At 38.0% G+C, this 26,673-nt stretch overlaps 1 protein-coding gene across 1 annotated transcript in view; it reads left to right on the top strand.

Annotated features, from left to right (window-relative positions):
• The window catches only part of COL19A1 (collagen type XIX alpha 1 chain), a 327,107-nt gene that overhangs the window by 192,338 nt on the left and 108,096 nt on the right, over positions 1–26,673 (top strand). The window contains exon 16 of the mRNA XM_073789871.1: positions 17,315–17,368. Coding sequence (XP_073645972.1) covers positions 17,315–17,368 — 54 coding nt within the window. The remainder of the gene's footprint in view (positions 1–17,314; positions 17,369–26,673) is intronic.

Here is a 26,673-nt window from a genome sequence, read left to right on the forward strand (position 1 = left end):
GAAAATTACAGACCAATTTCACTGATGAATATAGATGCAAAAATCCTCAACAAAATACTAGCAAACAGACTCCAACAACACATTAAAAGGCTCATACACCATGATCAAGTGGGATTTATCCCAGGGATGCAAGGATTCTTCAATATATGCAAATCAATCAATGTGATACACCATATTAAACTGAAGAATAAATACTATATGATCATCTTAATAGATGCAGAAAAAGCTTTTGACAAAATTCAACACCCATGTATGATAAAAACTCTCCAGAAAGTGGTCATAGAGGAAACTACCTCAATATAATAAAGGCCATATATGACAAACCCACAGCAAACATTCTCAGTGGTGAAAAGCTTATAGCATTTCCTCTAATATCAGGAACAAGACAAGGATGTCCACTCTCACCACTATTATTCAACATAGTTTTGGAAGTCCTAGCCACAGCAATCAGAGAAGAAAAAGAAATAAAAGGAATACAAATTCAAAAAGAAGTAAAACTGTCACTGTTTGCAGATGACATGATACTCTACATAGAGAATCCTAAAGATGCTCCCAGAAAACTACTAGAGCTAATCAATGAATTTGGTAAAATTGCAGGATACAAAATTAATGCGCAGAAATCTCTTGCATTCCTATACACTAGCAATGAATGATCAGAAACAGAAGTTAAGGAAGCAATCCCATTCACCATTGCAACAAAAAGAATAAAATACCTAGGAATTTACCTACCTAAGGAGGTAAAAGACCTGAACTCAGAAAAATATAAGACACTGATGACAGAAATCAAAGATGACACTAACAGATGGAGAGATATACCATGTTCTTGGATTGGAAGCATCAATATTGTGGAAATGACTATACTACCCAAAGCAATCTACAGATTCAATGCAATCCCTATTAAATTACTAGTGGCATTTTTTACAGAACTAGAACAAAAAAATCTTAAAATTTGTATGGAGACACAAAAGACCCTGTATAGCCAAAGCAGTCTTGAGGGAAAAAAACGGAGCTGGAGGAATCAGACTCCCTGACTTCAGACTATACTACAAAGGTACAGTAATCAAGACAATATGGTACTGGCACAAAAACAGAAATACAGATCAATGGAACAGAATAGAAAGCCCAAGAGATAAACCCACACACCTATGGTCAACTAAGGCAAGGATACACAGTGGAGAAAAGACAGTCTCTTCAATAAGTGATGCTGGGAAAACTGGACAGCTACATGTAAAACAATGAAATTAGAACACTCCCCAACACCATACGCAAAAATAAACTCAAAATGGGTTAAAGACCTAAATATAAGGCCATACACTATAAAACTCTTAAAGGAAAACATAGGAAGAACACTCTTTGACATAAATCACAGTAAGATTTTTTTTGATCCACCCCTAGAGTAATGGAAATAAAAACAAAAATAAACAAATGGGACCCAATGAAACTTAAAAGTTTTTGCAAAGCAAAGGAAACTACAAACAAGACAAAAAGACAACCCTCAGAATGGGAGAAGATATTTGCAGATGAATCAACGGACAAAGGATTAATCTCCAAAATATATAAACAGCTCATGCAGCTCAATATTAAAAAAACAACCTAATCCAAAAATGGGCAGAAGAACTTAATAGACATTTCTCCAAAGAAGACAGACAGATGGCCAAGAAGCACATGAAAAGCTGCTCAACATCACTAACTATTAGAGAAATGCAAATCAAAATACAATGAGGTATCACCTCACACCAGTTAGAATGGGAATCATCAGAAAATCCACAAACAACAAATGTTGGAGAGGGTGTGGAGAGAAGGGAACCCTCTTGCACTGTTGGTGGGAATGTAAATTGATACAGCCACTATGGAGAACAGTATGGAGTTTCCTTAAAAAACTAAAAATAGAATTACCATATGACTCAGCAGTCCCACTACCGGGCATGTATCCAGAGAAAACCATAATTTAAAAAGACACATGCACTACAATGTCCATTGCAGCAGTATTTACAATACCCAGGTCATGAAAGCAACCTAAATGCCCATCGACAGATGAATGGATAAAGAAGATGTGGTACATATATACAATGGAATATTACTCAGCCATAAAAAGGAACGGAATTGGATAATTTGTAGAGACGTGGATGGATCTAGAGACTGTAATCAAGTGAAGTAAGAAAGAGAAAAGCAAATATCGCATATTAACACATGTATGTGGAACCTAGAAAAATGGTACAGATGAACCAGTTTGCAGGGCAGAAATAGAGACACAGATGTAGAGAACAAATGTATGGACACCAAGGGGGGAAAGTGGCAGGGAGGGGGCTGTTGGTGTTGGGATGAACTGGGAGATTGGGATTGACATGTATACACTAATACGTATAAAATAGATAACTAATAAGAACCTGCTGTATAAAAATTAAATAAAATTCAAAAAAAAAAAAAAAAAGAAATGGAAACCAACCAATCCTGGAACTGAAGATTAATTGTACTTATAACAATCAGGGTGACACTAGTCAGACCGCTGATGACCAATTTCAAGGTGACTGTCAGAGCTGACTGTGCTGTACTGCATGTAGCCCTCTCCCTTCACCTATAAAAACTCTTATCCCTGGATTGTCACAGGAGTGCGACAGGGGCAGGGAGTTGCCCTTCGGACAGGCATCCACCGCCTCCACCTCCATCTCTGGTTGCCAGCATCCAAAATAAAGCAAGGGTTCCTTTCCACCAAAAAAATAATAAATAAATAAATATTAAAATGTTTCTATTCTACTCTCACACTTGATTGGTAGCTTGTCTTGGTATAGAATTCTAGGTTCAAAACTCTTTCCATCAGAATTATAATGGTTTTGCATCATTGTCTTTTAGCTGATATCAGTGTTGCTCCTGAGAAATCTAATGCCTTATGAACTCTAGAGAAGGCAAGGATTCTAGTATCTGATTAATTCACCATTCTTCTTCCAAAATTCTTCATTCAGGGAAACAGAGGGAAGCTACATTTTTTCCATTCTCTTTCCGGTTGGGTTAGAATTGCCCTTGCATTTGCTCCTTCCTCTGTGCCATGTGATTCATAGTTAAACTTTATGATCTATGGGAACATCTCCCGATATACGGTGGTAAGGTATTTGACGTTTAAAAACACTCTTCTGTTAACAGAGCCTAATTTCCAGCCCCCTGTGTCTGTGTTTACTCTTCCATTGTCTTTACACTTTTGCTATTATTATCTTAATCTTCCTGAGGAAAATGGATACCTCTGACAGGTAGAAAGAGGTTAAAAAGTGAAAAGTCTTCAATATATATTTTAAATATTTTTTTAAAGTTCTTTATTACCATATGGAGCATTTCCCCCCCCCCCCCTTGGAAGTTTGGTTTTCACCACCTTACTCAATTGCCACTCACTTAACCTGATATTGTATAAACCATCTTCAGTTATCTGATTAAATATCTAGGTCTCTCATGTGGTGTGTGAATATCTCTGTTCTGATTTACATTTTATTCCTAAGTTTACTAGCTTGTTACCTTCAGTCTGGTTATTTATGTTGCATAGCCGAAATACAAACATTATTAATGCTGTTACATTTGGAATTACATCTCTATCAGGTTGTCCATTCTTCAGAAGACAATGGAAGAGGTATAAAGACAACCTATGTATAGATTATCCATCTTTCTGCAGTGGAACCATGTTCCACTGACTTATGGCAAAGCCAATCCAAAATACAGATTGTTATGATGATCAGACTAATCATTAAAACTGAAACAATCATATTCTCCCTCACATAAGTCATTAAGACAGATGATACAAATGGATTTGACAGACCGTGGCCCAAAGATTTTTTACTTGTCAACAGAGCTTTGAGTTAACTGAAATCAAACTATTTGATTTATTAAGTTAGGGCCGATATAAAGCAAATCTACGTAAAGACTTTCATAGTCAATAATAATTACAAATATGAAATTACTTACGACAAATAAATGAAAGTGAGTCAAGAATAATTGCCAAATAGGAAACTACATTATTTTAGGTGATATAAGCATTTTAAATAATTTGATTGGATCTATTTCTTTGTAATTAATGGCTTACATAGATACTTTAATCACTGCAGTTCATGTTGTTTTTTTAAAAAGTAAGTATTTAATCCTCATCAGTGTGAGATAAATTAAAGACAGAGCTTATAGTTCTTCTTCTGATGAAGGGCAAACTCCTCCAGATAGAAGTGTAGCATCTATTCTGCAGTACTACCACGTAAGAATTTTAAATAACTTGGATTATTTTGGTATCAAGTGGGATTTGTAGATGAAGAATATAGGTTTCTAAACTGGAATTTCTGTAGCTATGGCAATTAATATCCTCACTACAGCAGAAGTACTAGGAGAAGTGTAAAGAATCAGAATCTTAGCAGCCATTCGTCCATTCAACACCTACTAAATGCAGTCCATTTTGCTAGATAAGATGCAAAGGGGAACGAAACTGAGGATATATATATAATTTGTGAAGTGGAATGCCTCATCATAGGAGGAAAGGTCATTGTTAGAGGAAACTCTGTGAGACTTACGGATGTCCCACAGCATTCTAGAGTCACAGACTGTGTTCTGTTATTTAATTTATAATATTTCTAGTTTTATTGGTTAAATCAATGGTGACTGAGAACATGCTATTTCAGAATCTATATAATAAAAAGAAATGTGATTTCTGAGTTCAGAAAACACAGAAAAAGATTAGTATTAAAATTTATCCCTGCAACCACAAAGAACAATCATAATTCGTTATGTCTCATGTCTAAAATACTGCCAGAGATTTTGAATGAAATTGTTAAGTTTTGAAAGCACTACGAATGACCTCTATTTTTTAAATTGTTGAAAGTAAGATAAAATTGTCCATCCAATTATGGAACTTGTTTACTGTAACTGAGAATGATTGAAACATTCCTGTCCACACAAATATTTCATAAACTTTTCTTTCTGGTGACAGCTCTTCTTATCCTTCTCTTGTCAGTGTTACTGCAAAGGTTTGCAAGGGCTTTTTTAGTGTATAGAAGAGATTCTATTGTTTTTTATTTCAAAAACATCTATTTCTTAGTGTGTGATGACAACTGCTTATGATAAAATGATAGGCTTTTTATGTATAACATAGAATTTCTTTTCCAAATACTTACACTCCCTAAGGGAAATTATTTCTTGCATCCTGACAATTCTGTGAAATAGCATAAAACTGGTCACTCCTTTAATTTATCATCATAAATATTCTTAAATGCCGCTTCTCAGAACTAACATGAAAATCGCTTCCCATGACTGTGAACTATATGTCTATTATATTTTTTATTTATTTGTTTTTTGTTCTGATACCTCCAACTTATAAAATTTGTTCGAATTGTTCTCATGTTAAAGGCATGAAATTTTCTATAAAGACAGATACACTCTGTTTTCCGTCTTAATTTTCTACACGCTATTTGAAACACAGAAAACGCCCTAGTGGTATTCTAAGAATTTATGCAGATTCTGCTTAATCTTATGTTTCAAGCCTATGAAGCATATTCTAAACCAATAATCATAACACTTACAATACACTTACTTGCATAACATTTTTGCTGAAGTGGGATCATATGTTCTGCAACATTCCTGGCAAGGGAGTACAAAGGATACTTTAAAATGAAACTTCCGTCTTTTACTTCAGCTTCTTGCTTTGACTGAGAAGTTATGAATATGTCTTGCCTTCATTTCACAAATGAAAATGTGTTCAAATGCAATTAATCTACCCTATTAACTCTACTAAACATCTGCTGTATTTGTTAGACACTTCAAAACTTTGCTCTGAACCAGTTAATTCTAAGTAATTTCTCAGTTAAATATTTACATGGGCTTCCATGATGATAAACTCTCGCCTGTCTTAAACAATCAGCAGATTGTCCAGAGAGAGCTATGTGCAGTGTAACACACTGTAATAGCGATCCACTGGGACTTAAAATGGTTTAGCTGGCTGGGACTATTTTTTGCATATTTTTATCCTAGCTAAAAGGGGTAACAGCCTTAGGAATTCCTTTCCTTGTCAACGTTTTTAATGTCCAGAATTCTTTTTAAAAAATGAATGTTTGTATAGACGTATGCAGATGTCTACATTGTGAATATCCTAAATACATTCTTAAGCTTCTCTTTCAGAAAAGCAATAAATCTTCATGGTTGTGAAATTTTAGGAATAAAACAATTTAGAGTTATTTTCATAGCAGCCGAAGTAGATGGAAAAAGAAGAAAAAAATGATTAGGTATTATTCTTCACCACATTAAACTGAAGAAGAAAATAATGCACAGATTATGCAAAGATGTCATGTGCACAAAGATACTTAAATATGATTCTCTAACTAGAAAAATGGTATAAATCTGTAAAACATCAAATAGTGGTCAAAGATTTAAATAAGTTCCATAATGGAGATGATGTCAAAAATGGTAGATGATTAATTGTTTTTAATTTGAGCCTTCACAGACTTTAGGATTTTTTTCTTTATTGAAATATAACATATATACAGAAAAGTATGTATCACAAGATGTAGTTCAAAGGAGTTTTTACAAATTGAATATATCCACTTTACCAACAAATAGATCAAGAATCAGAGCAATTGAACACAACCATGATACCAAAATCCAGATCAAGAATCAGAACAAACTCTCCTGGTTTTTTGATTCTGTATTACAATAAGAGTAGATGATTAATTCTTCAATGAACTGTAAGGCAGTTTTACTCTTAGACATCAGAGAGTGGAATGATCAGTTTAGATGAGAAATACAGACAAAATTGAAAGTCCACCAATGTGGTATTTAAGTCCAAGGCCAAGTTTTGAAAATAAATATAATTACATGTAGACCAGAAACCTTTTGCTACCACTATCACTGCTCAGTGTTATTCTATCTCCATTTAGTTCCTTATGATCCAACTTTGTAAGTACTTATTGAGTCTCTTCTGTAAGTGTGGTAAAGGATAGAAAAAAAATGATTCTTTGTTCTCTAGAACTCATAATCAACTGAGAGGATGAGTAAAGCACACACATATGGCATTTACAAGGTCAGAGTAGGAAGGAATTACGGGAAGGGTTCTGACACAAATGCTGGGCTCTACCCAAGTTTAATTTGAAGAGCATCAGCCTAGGTATATCTACAATTTTTATGCTAAGTGGAAGGTTAATCCATTGTTTGACTTTACTAAATGCAAGGAGTAGTTAGCTGGAGAATTGTAAATAATGTATCATCCCCAAATTTTAATTTCTTATTTCTGGGAAAAAATATTTTTCCACAGTTGGTTGACCTGTGTTTTACTAATGACAATATTGATATCATTTTTCTTTGTAAATGTCAAGTAGTAATATTCAATAAAGTCAGATCAAAAATATTCTGAATATTAATGTAATATAGCTAGGATTAAAACCTGGTCATGGATAATTCAAATAGTGAATAATCCATTGGAGATTAAGAATAATCCTACTTTTTTATCAAATTCCTTTCTGGGCCCCAGACTTAGCAAAGGTAAGGGGTGGGGGAGGATTATTCAGAATCATGACCGTACAGGAGGCATATTAGTGGGTTTATGTGTGTGAGTGTATCATGTCTTACTTTTGGACTTTTCACACAAAAGGTTCTCATAAATTTTTTTTGAATCCATCAAATACATTCCAAATCAAGTTTAATATTTTTGTCTTATGTACACTTTTGCCATATAATTTCGCAAACTAGTAAAGAGAATGGAATTTTGATTACATGTGGCTCAGAATTAATTGTACTCCCTTGATGAATGTTTGGTGTGTGTATGTTTTAGTAGCTCATGTTTAAAAACACTGAAAGAGCTGTCAACATTTGGATGGATATCAAAAATATTATGTATAAGTTTGACTATTCATGAAATGAAAATAGTTTCCTAAGGGCAAAGAGAAAGAGTTTAATCTGGAGCCAAGATTTTGTCAATCTTATTAAAAAGGACACAACTCCCTGTAATTACCTTGTAATTAATATTTGGTACATTTGGATTGTAAAATTTGTTTTTCTTATACACGTTAGGAATTTACCATCCTAAAGTTGGCCTAATTAGCCAATTTCCTTGGTTATATACCATTTGGCAGGTGCTTTTGGTAAAAATAAACAGAACTGATCACCTTTTTCATTCCCTGGTTTTTATTCCTGTGTAAATCATAAAACATAGGTTCTACATGCCCCTATAACAAAGTGTTCCAAAAATAGGTAAAAGAAATTAATAAATAAATATATTTTATGAATATTTTTTGGAGAAAGACTCAGAAAGATTTAGGGAACACTGAGGATGGGTGATACATCCAGGATTTTTTGTACTAATGCTTTTTTAAAATTACTTATAGTGATTTACACTAAATTCTGACAATTTTAATCAAAGGAAAGCTATCTGAGTGAAAAATTAAAGTATATCTATAACCTTTTTATTTATTCTAAATAAAATTAGACGGTGAACTTAATGTTATGACATTTATGAAAATTTAGTTTCTATGAAAAACCAAAAAATGTATACATAATAAATAATTATAGGTCATCACAAACACACCTGATGTTTTAGTTTAAAGGTAGTCATGACTTTTAAAGGAAATAGTCACAGTATAAAAAAGAATCCTAATTTTCTAAAATTAGATAATAAAAGAATGTTTATCCTGGAATGATATGTTTGAATAGATTTCTCATATTCCAAAGCGTTTAAGGCATTTAATATATAATAGGTTGACCATACATATATATTTTAACATCTTTATTGGAGTATAATTGCTTACAATGGTGTGTTAATTTCTGCTTTATAACAAAGTGAATCCGGTATACATATACATATATCCGCATATCTCTTCCTTCTTGCATCTCCTTCCCTCCCACCCTCCCTATCCTACCCCTCTAGGTGGTCACAAAGCACCGAGCTGATCTCCCTGTGCTATGCAGCTGCTTGCCACCAGCTATCTATTTTACATTTGGTAGTGTATATAAGTCCATGCCACTCACTCACTTTGTCCCAGCTTACCTTCTCCCTCCCCATATCCTCAAGTCCATTCTCTAGTAGGTCTGCATCTTTATTCCCGTCTTGCCCCTAGGTTCTTCATGACCTTTTTTTTTTTTTTTTAGATTCCATATATATACGTGTTAGCATACGGTATTTGTTTTTCTCTTTCTGACTTACTTCACTCTGTATGACAGACTCTAGCTCCATCCACCTCACTACAAATAACTCAATTTCATTTCTTTTTATGGCTGAGTAATATTCCACTGTATATAGGTGCCACAACTTCTTTATCCATTCATCTGTCGATGGACACTTAGGTTGCTTCCATGTCCTGGCTATTAATAGAGCTGCAATGAACACTGTGATACATGACTCTTTTTGAATTATGGTTTTCTCAGGGTATATGCCCAGTAGTGGGATTGCTTGGTCATATGGTAGTTCTATTTTTAGCTTTTTAAGGAACCTCCATACGGTTCTACATAGTGGCTGTATCAATTTACATTCCCACCAACAGTGCAAGAGGGTTCCCTTTTCTCCACACCCTCTCCAGCATTTATTGTTTGCAGATTTTTTGATAATGGCCATTCTGACTGGTGTGAGATGATATCTCATTGTAGTTTTGATTTGCATTTCTCTAATGATTAATTATGTTGAGCATTCTTTCATGTGGTTGTTGGCAATCTGTATATCTTCTTTGGAGAAACGTCTATTTAGGTCTTCTGCCCATTTTTGGACTGGGTTGTTTGTTTTTTTGTTATTGAGCTGCATGAGCTGCTTGTAAATTTTGCAGATTAATCCTTTGTCAGTTGCTTCATTTGCAAATATTTTCTCCCATTCTGAGGATTGTCTTTTGGCCTTGTTTATGGTTTCCTTTGCTGTGCAAAAGCTTTGAAGTTTCATTAGGTCCCATTTGTTTTATTTTTGTTTTTATTTCCATTCATCTAGAAGATGGGTCAAAAAGGATCTTGCTGTGATTTATATCATGGAGTGTTCTGCCTATGTTTTCCTCTAAGAGTTTTATAATGTCTGGCCTTACATTTAGGTCTTTAATCCATTTTGAGTTTACTTTTGTGTATGGTGTTAGGTAGTGTTCTAATTTCATTCTTTTACATGTAGCTGTCCAGTTTTCCCAGCACCACTTATCAAAGAGGCTGTATTTTCTCCACTATATATTCTTGTCTCCTTTATCAAAGATAAGGTGACCATATGTGCGTGGGTTTATCTCTGGGCTTTCTATCCTGTTCCATTGATCTATATGTCTGTTTTTGTGCCAGTACCATACTGTCTTGATTACTGTAGCTTTGTAGTATAGTCTGAAGTCCAGGAGCCTCATTCCTCCAGCTCCATTTTTCTTTCTCAAGATTGCTTTGGCTATTTGGGGTCTTTTGTGTTTCCATACAAATTTGAAATTTTTTGTTCTAGTTCTGTGAAAAATGCCAGTGGAATTTTTTTTTTTTTTTTGCGGTACATGGGCCTCTCACTGTTGTGGCCTCTCCCGTTGCGGAGCACAGGCTCCGGACGCGCAGGCTCAGCAGCCATGGCTCACAGGCCCAGCCGCTTCGTGGCATGGGGGATCTTCCTGGACCTGGACACGAACCCATGTCCCCTGCATCAGCAGGCAGACTCAACAACTGCGCCACCAGGGAAGGCCGCCAGTGGTAGTTTGATAGGGATTGCATTGAATCTGTAGATTGCTTTGGGTAGTATAGTCATTTTCACAATGTTGATTCTTCCAATCCAAGAACATAGTATATATCTCCATCTATTTGTATCATCTTTAATTTCTTTCATCAGTGTCTTATAATTTTCTGCATACAGGTCTTTTGTCTCCTTAGGTAGGTTTATTCCTAGATATTTTATTCTTTTTGTTGCATTGGTAAATGGGAATGTTTTCTTGATTTCACTTTCAGATATTTCATCATTAATGTATAGGAATGCCAGAGATTTCTGTGCATTAATTTTGTATCCTGCTACCTTACCAAATTCATTGATTAGCTCTAGTAGTTTTCTGGGAGCATCTTTAGGATTCTCTATGTATAGTATCATGTCATCTGTAAACAGGGACAGCTTTACTTCTTCTTTTCCTATTTGGATTCCTTTTATTTCTTTTTCTTCTCTGACTGCTGTGGCTAAAACTTCCAAAACTATGTTGAATAAAAGTGGTCTTGTTCTTGATCTTAGAGGAAATGGTTTCAGTTTTTCACCATTGAGAATGATGTTGGCTGTGGGTTTGTCATATATGACCTTTATTATGTTGAGGTAAGTTCCCTCTATGCCTACTTTCTGGAAGGTTTTTATCATAAATGGGTGTTGAATTTTGTCGAAAACTTTCTCTGCCTCTATTGAGATGATCATATGGTTTTTATCCTTCAATTTATTAATATGCTGTATCACATTGATTGATTTGCATATATTGAAGAATCCCTGCACTCCTGGAATAAACCCCAGTTTATCATGGTGTATGATCCATTTAATGTGCCGTGGGATTCTGTTTGCTAGTATTTTGTGGAGGATTTTTGCATCTATGTTCATCAGTGATATTGGCCTGTAGTGTTCTTTCTTTGTGACATCTTTTTCTGCTTTTGGTTTCAGGGTGATGGTGGCCTCGTAGAATGAGTTTGGGAGTGTTTTTCATTTCTAATTCTATTGATTTGAGTCTTTTCCCTTTTTTCTTGGTGAGTCTGGCTGATGGTTTATAATTTTGTTTATCTTCTCAAAGAACCAGTTTTTATTTTTATTGATCTTTGCTATAGTTTCCTTCATTTCTTTTTCATTTATTTCTGATCTGATCTTTATGATTTCTTTCCTTCTGCCAACTTTGGGATTTTTTTGTTCTTCTTTCTCTAATTGCTTTAGGGGTAAGGTTAGGTGGTTTATTTGAGATGTTTCTTGTTTCTTCAGGTAGGATTATATTGCTATAAACTTCCCTCTTAGAACTGCTTTTGCTGCATCCCATAGGTTTTGGGTCGTCGTGTTTTCATTGTCATTTGTTTCCAGGTATTTTTTGATTTCCTCTTAGATTTCTTCAGTGATCTCTTGGTTAGTAAGTAGTTTATTGTTTAGCTTCCATGTGTTTGTGTTTTTTACAGATTTTTTCCTGTAATTGATATGTAGTCTCATAATGTTGTGATTGGAAAAGATAATTGATACAATTTCTATTTCCTTAAATTTACCAAGGCTTGATTTGTCACCCAAGATATGATCTATCCTGGAGAATGTTCCATGAGCACTTGAGAAGAAAGACAATTCTGTTGTGTTTGGATGGACTGTCCTATAAATATCAAGTCCATCTTGTTTAATGTCATTTAAAGCTTGTGTTTCCTTATTTATTTTCATAGTGGATGATCTGTCCATTGGTGAACATAGGGTGTTAAAGTCTCCTACTATGATTGTATTACTGTCTATTTCCCCTTTTGTGGCTGTTAGTATTTGCCTTATATATTGAGGTGCTCCTGTATTGGGTGCATAAATATTTACAATTTTTATATCTTCTTCTTGGATTGATCCCTTGATCATTATGTAGTGTCCTTCTTTGTCTCTTCTAATAGTCTTTGTTTTAAAGTCTATTTTTGTCTGATATGAGAATTGCTACTCCAGCTTTCTTTTGATTTCCATTTGCATGGAATATCTTTTCCCATCCCCTTACTTTCAGTCTGTATGTGTCCCTAGGTCTGAAGTGGGTCTCTTGTAGACAGCATATATACGGGTCTTGTTTTTGTATCCATTCAGCCAGTCTATGTCTTTTGGTTGGAGCATTTAATCCATTTACATTTTAGGTAATTATCGATATGTATGTTCCTATTACCATTTTCTTAATTGTTTTGGGTTTGTTGTTGTAGGTCTTTTCCTTCTCTTGTGTTTCCTGCCTAGACAAGTTCCTTTAGCATTTCTTTTAAAGCTGGTTTGGTGGTGCTGAATTCTCTTAGCTTTTGCTTGTCTGTAAAGGTTTTAATTTCTCCATCAAATCTGAATGAGATCCTTGCTGGGTAGAGTAATCTTGGTTATAGGTTTTTCCCCTTCATCACTTTAAATATTTCCTGCCACTCCCTTCTGGCTTGCAGAGTTTCTGCTGAAAGATCAACTGTTAACCTTATGGGGATTCCCTTGTATGTTGTTTTTCCCTTGCTGCTTTTTATATTTGTTCTTTGTATTTAATTGTTGATAGTTTGATTAATATGTGTCTTGGTGTGTTTCTCCTTGGATTTATCCTGTATGGGATTCTCTGTGCTTCCTGAACTTGATTAACCATTCCCTTTCCCACATTAAGGAAGTTTTCAACTATAATCTCTTCAAATATTTTCTCAGTCCCTTTCTTTTTCTCTTCTTCTTCTGGGACCCCTATAATTCGAATGTTGGTGCCTTTATTGTTGTCCCAGATGTCTCTGAGACTGTCCTCAATTCTTTTCATTCTTTTTTCTTTACTCTGCTCTGCAATAGTTATTTCCACTATTTTATCTTCCAGGTCACTTATCCATTCTTCTGCCTCAGTTATTCTGCTATTGATCCCTTCTAGAGAATTTTTAATTTCATTTATTGTGTTTTTCATCACTGTTTGTTTGCTGTTTTGTTCTTCTAGGTCCTTGTTAAACGTTTCTTGTATTTTCTCCATTCTATTTCCAAGATTTTGCATCATCTTTACTATCATTATTCTGAATTCTTTTTCAGGTAGACTGCCTATTTCCTCTTCCTTTGTTAGGTCTGGTTTTTACCTTACTTTTTTTTTTTTTTTTTTTTTTTTTTTTACCTTACTTCTTCATCTGCTGTGTGTTTCTCTGTCTTCTCATTTTTGCCTAGCTTACTGTGTTTGGGGTCTCCTTTTCAACAGGCTGCAGGTTCCTTGTTCCCATTGTTTTTGGTGTCTGCCCCCAGTGGCTAAGGTTGTTTCAGTGGGTTGTGTAGGCTTCCTGGTGGAGGGGACTAGTGCCTGTGTTTTGGTGGATGAAGCTGGATCTTGTCTTTCTCGTGGGCAGGTCCACATCTGGTGGTGTGTTTTGGGGTGTCTGTGGCCTTATTATGATTTTAGACAGCCTCTCTGCTAAAGGGTGGGGTGTGTTCCTGTCTTGTTAGTTGTTTGGCTTAGGGTGTCCAGCACTGTAGCGAGCTGGTCATTGAGTGGAGCAGGGTCTTGGCATTGAGATGGAGATATCTGGGAGATTTTCACTGTTTGATATTACATGGAGCTGGGAGGTCTCTTGTGGACCAGTGTCCTGAAGTTGGCTCTCTGACCTCAGAGGCACAGGCCTGACACCTGGCTGGAGTACCAAGAGCCTGTCATCCACACGGCTTAGAATAAAAGAGAGAAAAAAAAGAAAGAGAGAAAGAAGAAGATAAAATAAAATAAAGTTATTAAAATAAAAAATAATTATTAAAAAAAATTTCAAGTAATTAAAAAAAAAAGAAAGAAGAGTGCAACCAAAGCAAAAAACAAATCCACCAATGATAACAAGCACTAAAAAAAGAAAAGAAAACAAAAAAGGACAGAACCCTAGGACAAATGGTAAAAGAAAAGCTATACAGACAAAATCACACACAGAAGCATACACATACACACTCACAAAAAGAGAAAAAGGGAAATATATATATCTTTGCTTCCAAAGTCCATCTCCTCAATTTGGGATGATTCGTTGTCTATTCAGGTATTCCACAGATGCAGGTACATCAAGTTGATTGTGGAGATTTAGTCCGCTGTTCCTGAGGCTGCTGGGAGAGATTTCCCTTTCTCTTCTTTGTTCCCACAGCTCCCGGGGCTCAGCTTTGGATTTGCAGCCCCGCCTCTGCGTGTAGGTCGCTGGAGGGCGTCTGTTTTTCGCTCAGACAGGACGGGGTTAAAGAGCCGCTGATTCGGGGAGGGAGGGGCGCGGAGTGCGGGGCGAGCCTGCGGCGTCAGAGGCGGCGTGACATTGCACCAGCCTGAGGCGCCTGTGCGTTCTCCCGGGGAAGTTGTCCCTGGATCCCAGGACCCTGGCAGTGGCGGGCTGCACAGGCTCCCAGGAGGGGATGTGTGGAACGTGACCTGTGCTCGCACACAGGCTTCTTGGTGGCGGCAGCAGCAGCCTTAGCGTCTCCCGCCCGTCTCTGGGGTCCGCGCTTTTAGCTGCGGCTCGCGCTCGTCTCTGGAGCTCCTTTAAGCAGCGCTCTTAATCCCCTCTCCTCGCGCACCGGGAAACAAAGAGGGAAGAAAAAGCCTCTTGCCTCTTTGGCAGGTCCAGACTTTTCCCGGACCCCCTACCCGCAAGCCGTGGCGCACTAACCCCCTTCAGGCTGCCAACCCCAGTCCTCTCCCTGCGCTCCGACCAAAGCCCGAGCCTCAGCTCCCAGCCCCGCCCGCCCTGGCGGGTGAGCAGACAAGCCTCTCGGGCTGGTGAGTGCTGGTCAGCCCCGATCCTCTGTGCGGGAATCTCCCCGCTTTGCCCTCCACACCCCTGTTGCTGCGCTCTCCTCCGTGGCTCCGAAGCTTCCCCCTCCACCATCCACAGTCTCCGCCCACGAAGGGACTCTTAGTGTGTGGAAACCTTTCCTCCTTCACGGCTCCCTCCCACTGGTGCAGGTCCCGTCCCTACCCTTTTGTCTCTGTTTTTTCTTTTTTCTTGTCCCTACCCAGGTACGTGGGGGGTTTCTTGCCTTTGGGGAGGTCTGAGGTCTTCTGCCAGCGTTCAGTAGGTGTTCTGTAGGAGTTGTTCCACATGTAGATGTATTTCTGATGTATCTGTGGGGAGGAGGGTGATCTCCATGTCTTACTCTTCCGCCATCTTGAACCATACATATTTTTAAAACCCTTTGAACAGTACTGGCTTACCAAAACCTTTTTTTTTCTTTTTTTTTACAGTGAATTGATTTCCCATTATGATTTTTTTTTCACTCAGACATTAACAGGCACCTAGAGTTGAATAAGACACTGATTCTACCTGTTATCCTTAGAGCCTGGTGAATCATTACCTGAATAATCTTTTAAGTAGACTTATGATAAGTACTTTAAAGAACAAGTATAAGGCACCCTACGACTGATGAAACAAGGCATTCATCTCTTCATGTGGACAACCAGAGGAGGTCAGGCTGGGTTTTCGGGTTTGGCTGTGCTGTGTAGGATGGAGGGGTCCACCATGTCTAGTGTCACGAAGGAGGCTCTCATAGATGATCAAGCAAGAAGGGTGATGGAGCAGAAGGTTGAAGGGAGATAATAAATGGATCCAAATCTCTTGTGGAGCTACAGCAATTGGACTTGGTGACTGGATGTGAAAGAGAAGTGAGAGAGGCAGGTATGGAGGACGAGTTATAGATTCCTGGCAGGAGCCCTAGCAGGATGGTGCGTGGGTTTACAGAGTTGGGGGGTGCTGGAAGAGGACCCAGTTTTGGTGGGAGGGTCCTAGATGTGGTGTCAGTGTGCTAAATTCAAATGCTGGTGAGAGAGCGGAGTGGGCGTGTTAGGCAGGCAGTTGGATGTGTGGACCTGCAACCCAGAGATAAACTGAGTTATAAATCTTGGCATCATTGGCCTGGAGAATCCAAAGCCCATGGTATATGAGACCATGGTGGGAGAGTGTAGACTGGGAAGAAAACGGGCCTAAACACTCACACTGAAAGGTTGAATAGGGAAGGAGGAAGCAGCAGGGGAGACTAAGACGCTTTCAGAGAGGTAACAACTAGCAATCAATGCCAGAGACTTTAAAATCAGCCGTGTCATCATTTTGCTTTTCATGCTGAGTGAGAATTCCTGTGTAATAGTAACTGTCTGTGAGAACCAGGGGATTGACTTTCGGATTCGTGCACCTGGGATTTCCTGGGCCTCCTGTATAACTGAAAAAAAACAAAGGTTATTTTTTCTACCACTTGACAATGTTATGAGAAAGTATTAAATAATGTCTATGATGCTAAAAATTAAATGTTAGGAGTAGGTGAATGTTGAAGCCAACGTCGTAACTAGGTGTTCTCTCAGTGGATAGTCACAGAGCCACTCTCAACCAAAAATGCCATTACATTTATAGAGTTTAAGTATATGAAGCAGCATTTTTTTCTGCCTGCAAATATTGTTACCATTTATTGATGGCAGTTTGATAAAACATGGTTCCAGTCATATGGGAGTCGCCACTGGGGGTGAACACTGCGCCTCCCACGTGGTTAGGAATCACCTTTCTTTTCTTTTCTGGTGTTAACTCCAAAGATAAACCAGTCAAAGGACAATTCAGCATTATTAATGTATTAGGTAGGCTAGGCTAGGCTTGGAAGAGTTCGAATCACTTTAAAAGTTGTCTATAATCAATAAAATAGGTATTAATTTTCACAACGTTCTTTGCAAGGCAGGTATACTTGAAACAATCTATTAATAGGTGCTGTTTTTCCTCCTAGGGCTCCCTGGGGATCCAAGGCCCCCAAGGTCCACCTGGGAAAGAGGGTCAGAGGGTAAGTAGACACAGAACAACTGGCAGGCATTACTAACTCAGGGGTTACTTGTTTCTGAACACTTATAAAAATAAAATCAAAATCCAGCAAGCAGATGGGCTTGAGGAAAATATCAACTACCTGAAAGCCGAAATTTGAGATTTTGACAGCGCTTTTACAATCCAGAAAATTCTATATATTTTCCAGATTGTGGAATGTGGAAATATAATTTGGGTGAAATGAATTAACCATAATTTGATCTGGAGCACGTTGGTCCTCTTTTGGGGTTTTTGAGTTAAGCTCATCTTTGCAGAGTTAAGTTTGATGGGTTCTATTTGTGGAGTTCTAGCCTGTTCATGAATCCTGTAAAGACTGTGGATATTAACTACATTCCTTAGCCAAATTAAATTGTTGACATTAGTGACTCTTTGTAGTTACTCTCCTGCCTTTGAGATAAAGTATGTAATATGTGGATACATTGTACTTGCCTGGGAGTATAGCAATCACCTTCCAGGTCAGTTAGGCTTAGTGGCTCCCCCTAAAAGGAACCCCTGCAGTGACAGATAACTGGTCAGCTCTGCATGAACACTTTCTGCAAGGGGGCACCCCATTCTTGTCGCTAATTGTTATTAACTGTTTTCAAATCATGTTGAAGTCTCCAGACATTTTATGTGTGCTTTCTTATAGGAGTAGTATTTTGAACTTCTGTTACCTTACGGATAAGAGTTGTGTAACTCACAGAGCATAAATGACTTGCCTGAAGTCATAGAACTACTAAAAAGTCGAGCCAGAACTTGAATTTGGGGCTTCTGGCTTTGGATACCATGTTCTCTTTTACTGTCTCAGTCTATTAACCCCAAATCTCTTTTCAGTCATTTAAATTTATCATTCCCAGTTCTGCCCACTGGACTAGATGATGTCTAAGTTTTCTCAGTTAGAACATTTCTGTGTCCAGTTTTTATTCCCAGTGGCTATTTCAGTGAACATAAAAGGGCTTAATAAGTTTTGATGGCTAAGAAAATAAAAGGGAAAATGTTGTGAATAATAGCTAACATTTATCAGCTGCCTACAATGTGCTAAATGATTCATATTTCATTTATTTCTCACAATAGCTCTGGGAAGTAAGTTCTACTGTAGCCCTCACAAAGAAAACTGGGTTCGAACACTTTGCTAGAAAGTGGACTCTGCTGGTATTTTAAAATTATTTACAAAGTAGTCACATTTGGGTTCTAGTCTCAACACCTGTGTGTACAATTGTAGTTTCCCCTTTTAGCTCTCCAGCCCCTCTCTATCCAAGAGTTCATTAATCCACATGATCAATGTTTTAAATAGCCTTGGGGAAACATAGACGATTACTTCCCTAGATCTATGGTTTTGAGGCTGCCTTAAGCGTTTTCACCCACTGGGGGCAGAGGACTAGATGAAATGATCATGTGAAGTTAATTTCCAAGCTTCTTATTCTATTTTCTCACAGTCATGACCAAGATGTCTGTTGTATCTAGGACCATGTTTCTGAATTAATTTCGGTCCGCAGCATCCAGGGAACATTTTCCTTCTAGTAACTACCCCTTCCTGGAAACTGAGTGATAAATTATACTCCCTAGTTAATATCCAAAAATACATAAGGAACTCATGCAACTCAATAGCAAAAAAACCCAATAACCCCATTTAAAAATGGGCAAAGGACCTGAATAGACACTTCTCAAAAGAAGACATACACATGGACAACAGGTATATGAAAAGGTAGCTAATGATCAAGGAAATGCAAATCAAAACCACAGTGAGCTGTCACCTCAAACCAGCTAGAATGGCTAGTATCAGAAAGACAAGAGATAAGAAGTGTTGGCCAGGGTGTGGGGAATAGGGAACCCTCGTGCACTGTTGGTGGGAATGTAAACTGGTACAGCCAGTGTGGAAAAGAGTATGGAGGTTCCTCCAGAAAAGTAGAAATAGAACTACCTTACGACCCAGCACTCCCACTTCTGGGTGTGTATCTAAAGGGAGGAAGTCAGTATTTCGAAGAGATATGCGTACTCCCATGATATGGAGACAAACTAAAGGTCTATTGACAGATGAATGGATAAAGAAAATGTGATTACACACACACACACACACACACACACACACACACACACACAGTGGAATATTATTCAGCCTTAATAAAGAAGTAGGTCTTGCCACTTGCGATAACATGGAGGAACCTGGAGGACTTTGTGCTACATGAAAGAAGCCAGACACAGAAAGACAAATACGCCTTTGCATGTGGAATCTGAGAATGTAAAATCCATAGAAACAGAGTAGACTGGTGGTTACTGGAGGCTGAGGGGAGAAGGGGGTAAGAGAAGATGTCAGTCAAGGGGTACGATTCTTAGTTATACAAGATGGATAAGTTCTGGGGACTTAATGTACAGCAATGAGACTGTAGTTAATATTGTGTCGTATACTTGAAATTGGCTAAAAGGGTAGATCTTAAGTGTTTTCACGACAAAAAACAGTAACTGTGAGGGGATGGATATGTTAATTAGCTTGATTGTGGTGATTTTCAAAATGCATAAGTATATCACATCAAGTTGTATACCTTAAATATATAAAATTTTAATTGTCAACAATAACTCAGTAAAGTACAACGATAAATAGGTTTTTAATTTCAACTCCAATAAAAAACCCTAGGTGGTTTGAGATGGAAATTATGGAGTGAGGTGGGCGAAGCTAGACAGTATGTCTGAATTCTTCCCCCTGTGGCAGAGCTTTTTTTTATTTTTAATTTTGTGTGGTAAGAACATTTAACATGGATCATCTCTCTTAACGAATTTTAAGCATACAAGGAAATTGTACTTCTGACTTGTACTGACATGTGGTCAATTCAAGGTGCCTCCTCCTTTATTTTAATGAAAACTTCTTCCCAGTCAGATCTTCATCCATCCTGCGATTGTGCAGTTGCCTTTCTTTATCACAGAGTAGGAATTGACCCTTGTGATTGTTAAATTTCATCCTCTGGATTTTAGTTTCTAATACCATTCTATTGTGTTTTTTGCCAGTGATATAGCTCCCAAATTTACATCACCTTAAATTTTGATAAGCCTACCCGTTGAGTCTTCATTCATATCACTAATAAATCCTGAGCAGAACAGGGCCTGAAAACTCTAACAACAGCAAAGCTGCCATCTTGTCTACCATTGATATTCATGTGACATGATACAAGTCATGTATCATGTCACATGATACATGTCACATGATACATGTCACATGATACATGTCACATGATACATTCAGACTCTCCCTCCTTCCAACCCACATTTCTTAATTTGGCTTGTAAGATAATTATGAGAGTCTTTGTCAGACTAGCTGAAATAAAAAATATTCAGATGAGGCTCTTTGAAAATAGTAATGCTTCAAATTGAAATTGTACCCTAGCGAAGCTTACATTTCAGAAGAAGGTGAGTTAAAGAATAAATTAAACTTATGTAGTCTTCATGACAGTTTTGGAGGAACGTATTCAAATTGTAAAGTTCAACCACTATATTATGCAAATTTACTCCATTTATGAATATGTGTAGTTCAGATAATTTTATATTACTTTTACTGTAACTTATCAACAAGTAGCAGTGTCAGAAACTAAGGAATGTAATAGAGTTTTGTAGATAATGTAAGGCAAGGTTTATCAATATTACTGCTCTTTCACAAATGCCATATTTATAGAGGAGAGCATTTAGATCAGGTATGATTGATATTATACACATTTACAAATGATTATTTCCAAATGTACTCAGGGATTTATTCTGCTTTTTCAGCTACTTAAAAGTGAAGCAGATTGAAGGAAAAAGCATTCTTACATATTTACATTTAGACCCATCTTAGTGGCACCATTTCTTCTCTGCTCAAGAGTTAGGCAGCACTCACCTCTTTTGGACATGCAAATGTACATGCATATGCAGGTGTGTGTGTGCATACACACAGACAGACACACTCACACTGAAAGCTAAGACCTGTCATTTTTCACTTCACTGAACTTTGCAATAGAAAACAACAGAAAAATCTAGGAATTTAAAATTCTTTTCTATTGACCCATTGTCAAGAAAACGCATATTTTGATTACATGTGTCTGATCAGGAATGAATTGACTATCGCTAAGTTTACTGAAATGAAATATAAAATATGTGCAAGTTTATGCACCTTACTCCTAGGCATAATGTCTTTAAGGAAAGTAGAAGAAATCATTGATTTATTGGTTTTCCTCAATGATTAAATAGAGACTAGCCTGTATTCTACTAATATCTCTCAATTATGGTGAGTTTCAAACATAATTGTCACATGTAAGCATACCAAACATTATAGAAAATGTTAATAATACTACTAATAATACCACTGTTATTTTATTAAGGCTTAAATAAATATGATAAATATAAAAATTTTTTCTCTTTAACCCTTTGGGAAGAGTTTTCTATAAGCACGATAAAAACATTATTTTTTACCAAGTACCACACCAAAATTCTGTTTGAAATTTTCATTAGTTGACTTTCTTCTCTTTATTGTCTTGTAAGCTACTAAATTTTAGGTAAGTGTTCATTTAATAAAACATAGTAGTAGTATGATTCTTGTACTGAAAAGCTGCTGTTAACCATAACAGTGTTTGGTGGTGATATATATCTGAGATTTGTGGCCTTTTTTTTTTCTTAACCTCCTTATTTGAATCTCTTATATGCCATTGCTTTTTCCGTTTGTTATCTTTTTGAAGTCCTACAAGTGAAACATTTGGCTGGCATATTTTGGGATCTCACATCCTTTATAGATTAACACAATTTTAAAAATTCAGCTAATGTTGAATATTGACCCTGAGCCGCAGGTGAGAGTGTGTCAGGGAGCAGTAAGGGAAAGCAGCATGGGGACCACCTGCCTGGACACCAAGGGGCTGTCCAGCCCATGGTGGCAGAGAAAGACCAGCAGGGGGACTGGGATACTGCAGGGCCAGGAAGTCAACAGAAGGGCGTTTCAAGATGCATGGAGGGTTCAACAGCATTAAAATTTGGAAAAAATTTGGGGGAGAGATACTGGATAAAAGGAGAGGTGGCTGGAATTGGTACCAGCTGAGAGAGAAGTTTTAGTTGAATAAATAAATGGGAGAGCATTAGACACAAAAATTGCAAGAAAAGATGTGAGGGAATTAGGGGGTGAATTGTGAGGAAGGAGAGGCAGCAGTGGGGAATCGGGGAAAAAGAGAAGGACGGGAATTGGATGTGAGCCCAGGAAGGTGTCTTGATGAAAAGTGGAATATTTCAGACGGCTGAGCATGTTCGTGGAAGTTTACATGAGACATCTCAAAAGAACTGGCATTTATAAAAATCCCCTCTAAGATGTAGATTCCTTATAGGATTCCCTAATATTCCTAATACCCAAAACATAAAAAATAAGTATCATTTTAATGTAACCTTGGATTTCTTCTTTATAGTCACATTAAAGTGCATGTCTGAACAATCTCAAGGCCTTTGTTAAAGTCCCTCTGGGTCTCTGAAAGAACATTTATTGGTGAATCAGATAGCGACTGCCCCGACCAGAAGTTTGTTCGGCTGGACCAAGATGACACCACACTCTTGCATTCTTTGTTGCTGGATCCTCATTTTGATCCTGAATAGAAATTTTATGTTTTAAATGCCTTACAAGCCACCCCATGTCTTTTATTTTAATTAATTTTTATTGGCGTACAGTTGCTTTACAATGTTGTGTTAGTTTCTACTGTACAGCAAAATGAATCAGCTATACGTATACATACATCCCCTACGTTTTGGATTTCCTTCCCATTTAGGTCACCACAGTGCGTTAAGTAGAGTTCCCTGTGCTATACAGTATGTTCTCATTAGTTATCTGTTTTATACATAGTATCAATAGTGTATATGTGTCAATCCCAATCTCCCAATTCCTCCCACCTCCCCATTGGTATCCGTACATTTTTTTCTCTATGTCTGTGTCTTTATTTCTGCTTTGCAAATAACGTCATGTATACCATTTTTCTAGATACCACATATATGCCTTTAAATACAATACTTGTCTTTCTCTTCCTGACTTATTTCACTCTGTATGACACTCTCTAGGTCCGTCCATGTCTCTACAAATGACGCAATTTCATTCCTTTTAATGGTTGAGTAATATTCCATTGTATGTATGTGCCACATCTTCTTCATCCATTCCTCTGTTGAATATTTAGGTTGCGTCCATGTACTGGCTATTGTAAATAGTGCTGCTATGTCAGTTTAGCTTCTCTGCCTGTGCTTGTCCTTTTTTTTTTTCATTTTTATTCCTTCCAGGAAGCCATCCATTTAATTTCCTCCTTTTAACATTTTTGTGCAGATTCTACTTTTTTTACTCTCCCTTGAAGTGCTTGCTCCAAGCCACCCTGAACCCTGCATCTGGGGTCAGGGTTCCTTGTGTCCTAAACAGCATGGAGAACTCACCCTACTTAGCGTGTGTCCCATCAGGGTGTGTCCTTCCGCACCAGCCCAGACTTGATGGCAAAGGAACTGAGTCATATTTCCTTCACGAGGGGGGAGTCTGATGGTCAGTCCTGCAAAGGCACAGAGGACAGGGCAGACCGTGTGTCTGCTGGCTTCTTAGTGTGTAAGCAACATAGGGGATTATGTGGAGGCAATTCAGATCACCTGGGTTTAAACTCGAGCCTCACCACCTCTTAGCTTTGTGATCCTGGGCAAGTTCCTCAGCCTCTCTGCCGCTCTGTTTCCTCACTTAGAAGACAGAGATTCTAATAACCCCTACCTACCTGGAAGAGTTGTTGAAAGGAGTGTGCCAGGTAGGGGTTAGCTGTTGTCGTGATTCTCACCTGCGACCTGCGGATCTGAAGCTGTGTGCAGACGGGAAAGGAAGTATGTGAACTCAGAGTATTAGGACTTGATTAAAGAGAATGTCTAATTGGTCAAGAAAAACTACTGAAAGTAAAATGACTGCTTTAACTACCACTCCGTTGAACTCGTTTTATTTAACTTTTTTTTTTTTTTTTTTTGCGGTACGCGGGCCTCTCACTGCTGTGGCCTCTCCCCTTGCGGAGCACAGGCTCAGCGGCCATGGCTCACGGGCCCAGCCGCTCCGTGGCATGTGGGATCTTCCCGGACCGGGGCACGACCCTGTGTCCCCTGCATCGGCAGGCGGACTCTCAACCACTGCACCACCAGGGAAGCCCCCTTTTATTTAACTTTTACTTGAATTCCTACTTTATCTGGATGTCCATGCTCATGTTCTAATGCCCCAGAAGCTTTATGAAGCCCAATGTTTATCCAGTTTCACAATAAACAAGTATATTAACAAGTTTGGAAATGTCGAGTAGATTAAGTCGTTTTCCTTGAAGAAGCAGAGATGAGTGTCCTCACTGTGGAGTAGCTAAGACCTTAATGTTTGTTTTGTGAACAAATTTGTGCCGATCACGTATAAGTTCATAAGTCATTCATGGAAAAACCACTTGTTCTTCTTTTGGCTTGTTTGTTTCTGAGCTGGCTTATATGCATTACCTAAGGCAACACAAGTAACATCAATTATGTTCTCATAATTAGTGAGTTATATCCATCTCCTCAGGAAAAAGGACGTCAAAATCACTGCTTCTGTGAAATCAACGCACACCACAGGACTCATCCAAGTAAAATTTTCCTTAAGCTGAATTGTTTTTATGGGGCTTGACGTATTTTTCAAGTGAAATTATGCCATTATGGCCTGGCCATGACCCGTGGCAGCTTTAAATAGAACACACACAAACCCACTAAAGCAGGTCAGAACTGCCTCGCAGTGTGGTCAACACAAGCGTCTCTTCTTGCTTAGGAGGGGGCTGACTTCAGAGCTGTAGAATGACCTCAGAGTTCCAATGAAGTGAGTTCGGGGCCTGGGGAAACCACTCTGATTTTCTGTAGTTGTAATTCCACTATTTTACATGTGCTTGAACATGGGAGAGGAGACTTATAAAGAAGGGATAGTGATGAACTTTCAGTTTCAGGAAGTAATTTGGTTAGTCGCACATTAAGGTGAGAGGAGAATATAAGATTGTCTTCTTATCTTTATGTGTTGAAACCGATAGTGCCCTTTAGAATGCATAGTGAGTGCATGCATAATTCTGCTCAGCCCCCAAATCAATGCCTGGTACCCTTGTACCAAGGATTAGTATTGCTAAGAGAAAAAAGTCAACACATTATTTTAAATAATACTTTTAACCCTGGTCCCATGTAGAACATAAATGTGGAGGGAAAGCATCTTTTTTGCTTGGGATCCATGTATAAATATGTAAACACACATGTTGTAAAGAGCAACTTAGAGGTTTTGCGTCCTATAACTAGTGGTTTGTGTTTATCGCACGTCTTAAACTCCCTGGCATTCAGATGACATCTTTTCCCACTTACTTCCTGTGGTATTTCCTGAGGATTTCTTTCTGTTTTTTTTGTTTTGTTTTGTTTTGTTTTTTTTGCGGTATGCGGGCCTCTCACTGTTGTGACCTCTCCCGTTGCGGAGCACAGGCTCCGGACGCGCAGGCTCAGCGGCCATGGCTCACGGGCCCAGCCGCTCCGCGGCATGTGGGATCTTCCCAGACCGGGACACGAACCCGCGTCCCCTGCATCGGCAGGCAGACTCTCAACCACTGCGCCACCAGGGAAGCCCCTGAGGATTTCTTCTTAAGGATTAGAGAGTTTCGGAGAGATACCATCCATCTTTGACGCCATCTGCCATTTAGGTGGGGAACTGGGAAAGTGTGTACCCTGTTCAGGTCCAGAGAGCTATGCTGCTTTCCCCCAACTCCTTTCGTGAATGTGCAAAACCAACATGAGACTCAGAGGACAGAAATCATCAGATCTCCATACCTGACTCCTGTATGCAGAGTTCTGTACCTGACTTTGGGGAGCTGTTACTATCATTTCAGTACCTGATGCTGCCAGCTTTGCCTTTACTTGGCTTTCTTTCTAGAACCTCACTTATCATTTAGGATTATCTAGTTATTCACAGTTTATCTATAAGACTATTAAAAATAACACTTATAAAAGGTCAATATTACATAATTGAGAAAACACTGAGTTCAATCAACCACTTAGTGAGAAAAGTATACTGTGGTATAATTTCTATGATATAATCATATGTTGGTATATTTTCTTATTGAAGTGTAGTTGATTTACAATATTATATCAGTTTCAGGTGTACGATATAGTGATTTGATATTTTTATAGATTGTACTCCATTTAAGTTATTACAAAATATGGCTATATTCCCCTGTGCTGTACAACATATCCTTGTTGCTTATTATTTTATACATTATAGTTTGTATCCCTTAATCCCCTACCCCAGTCTTG

This window comes from Tursiops truncatus, chromosome 12 (assembly GCF_011762595.2).
Source record: "Tursiops truncatus isolate mTurTru1 chromosome 12, mTurTru1.mat.Y, whole genome shotgun sequence".
Lineage (NCBI taxonomy): Eukaryota > Metazoa > Chordata > Mammalia > Artiodactyla > Delphinidae > Tursiops > Tursiops truncatus.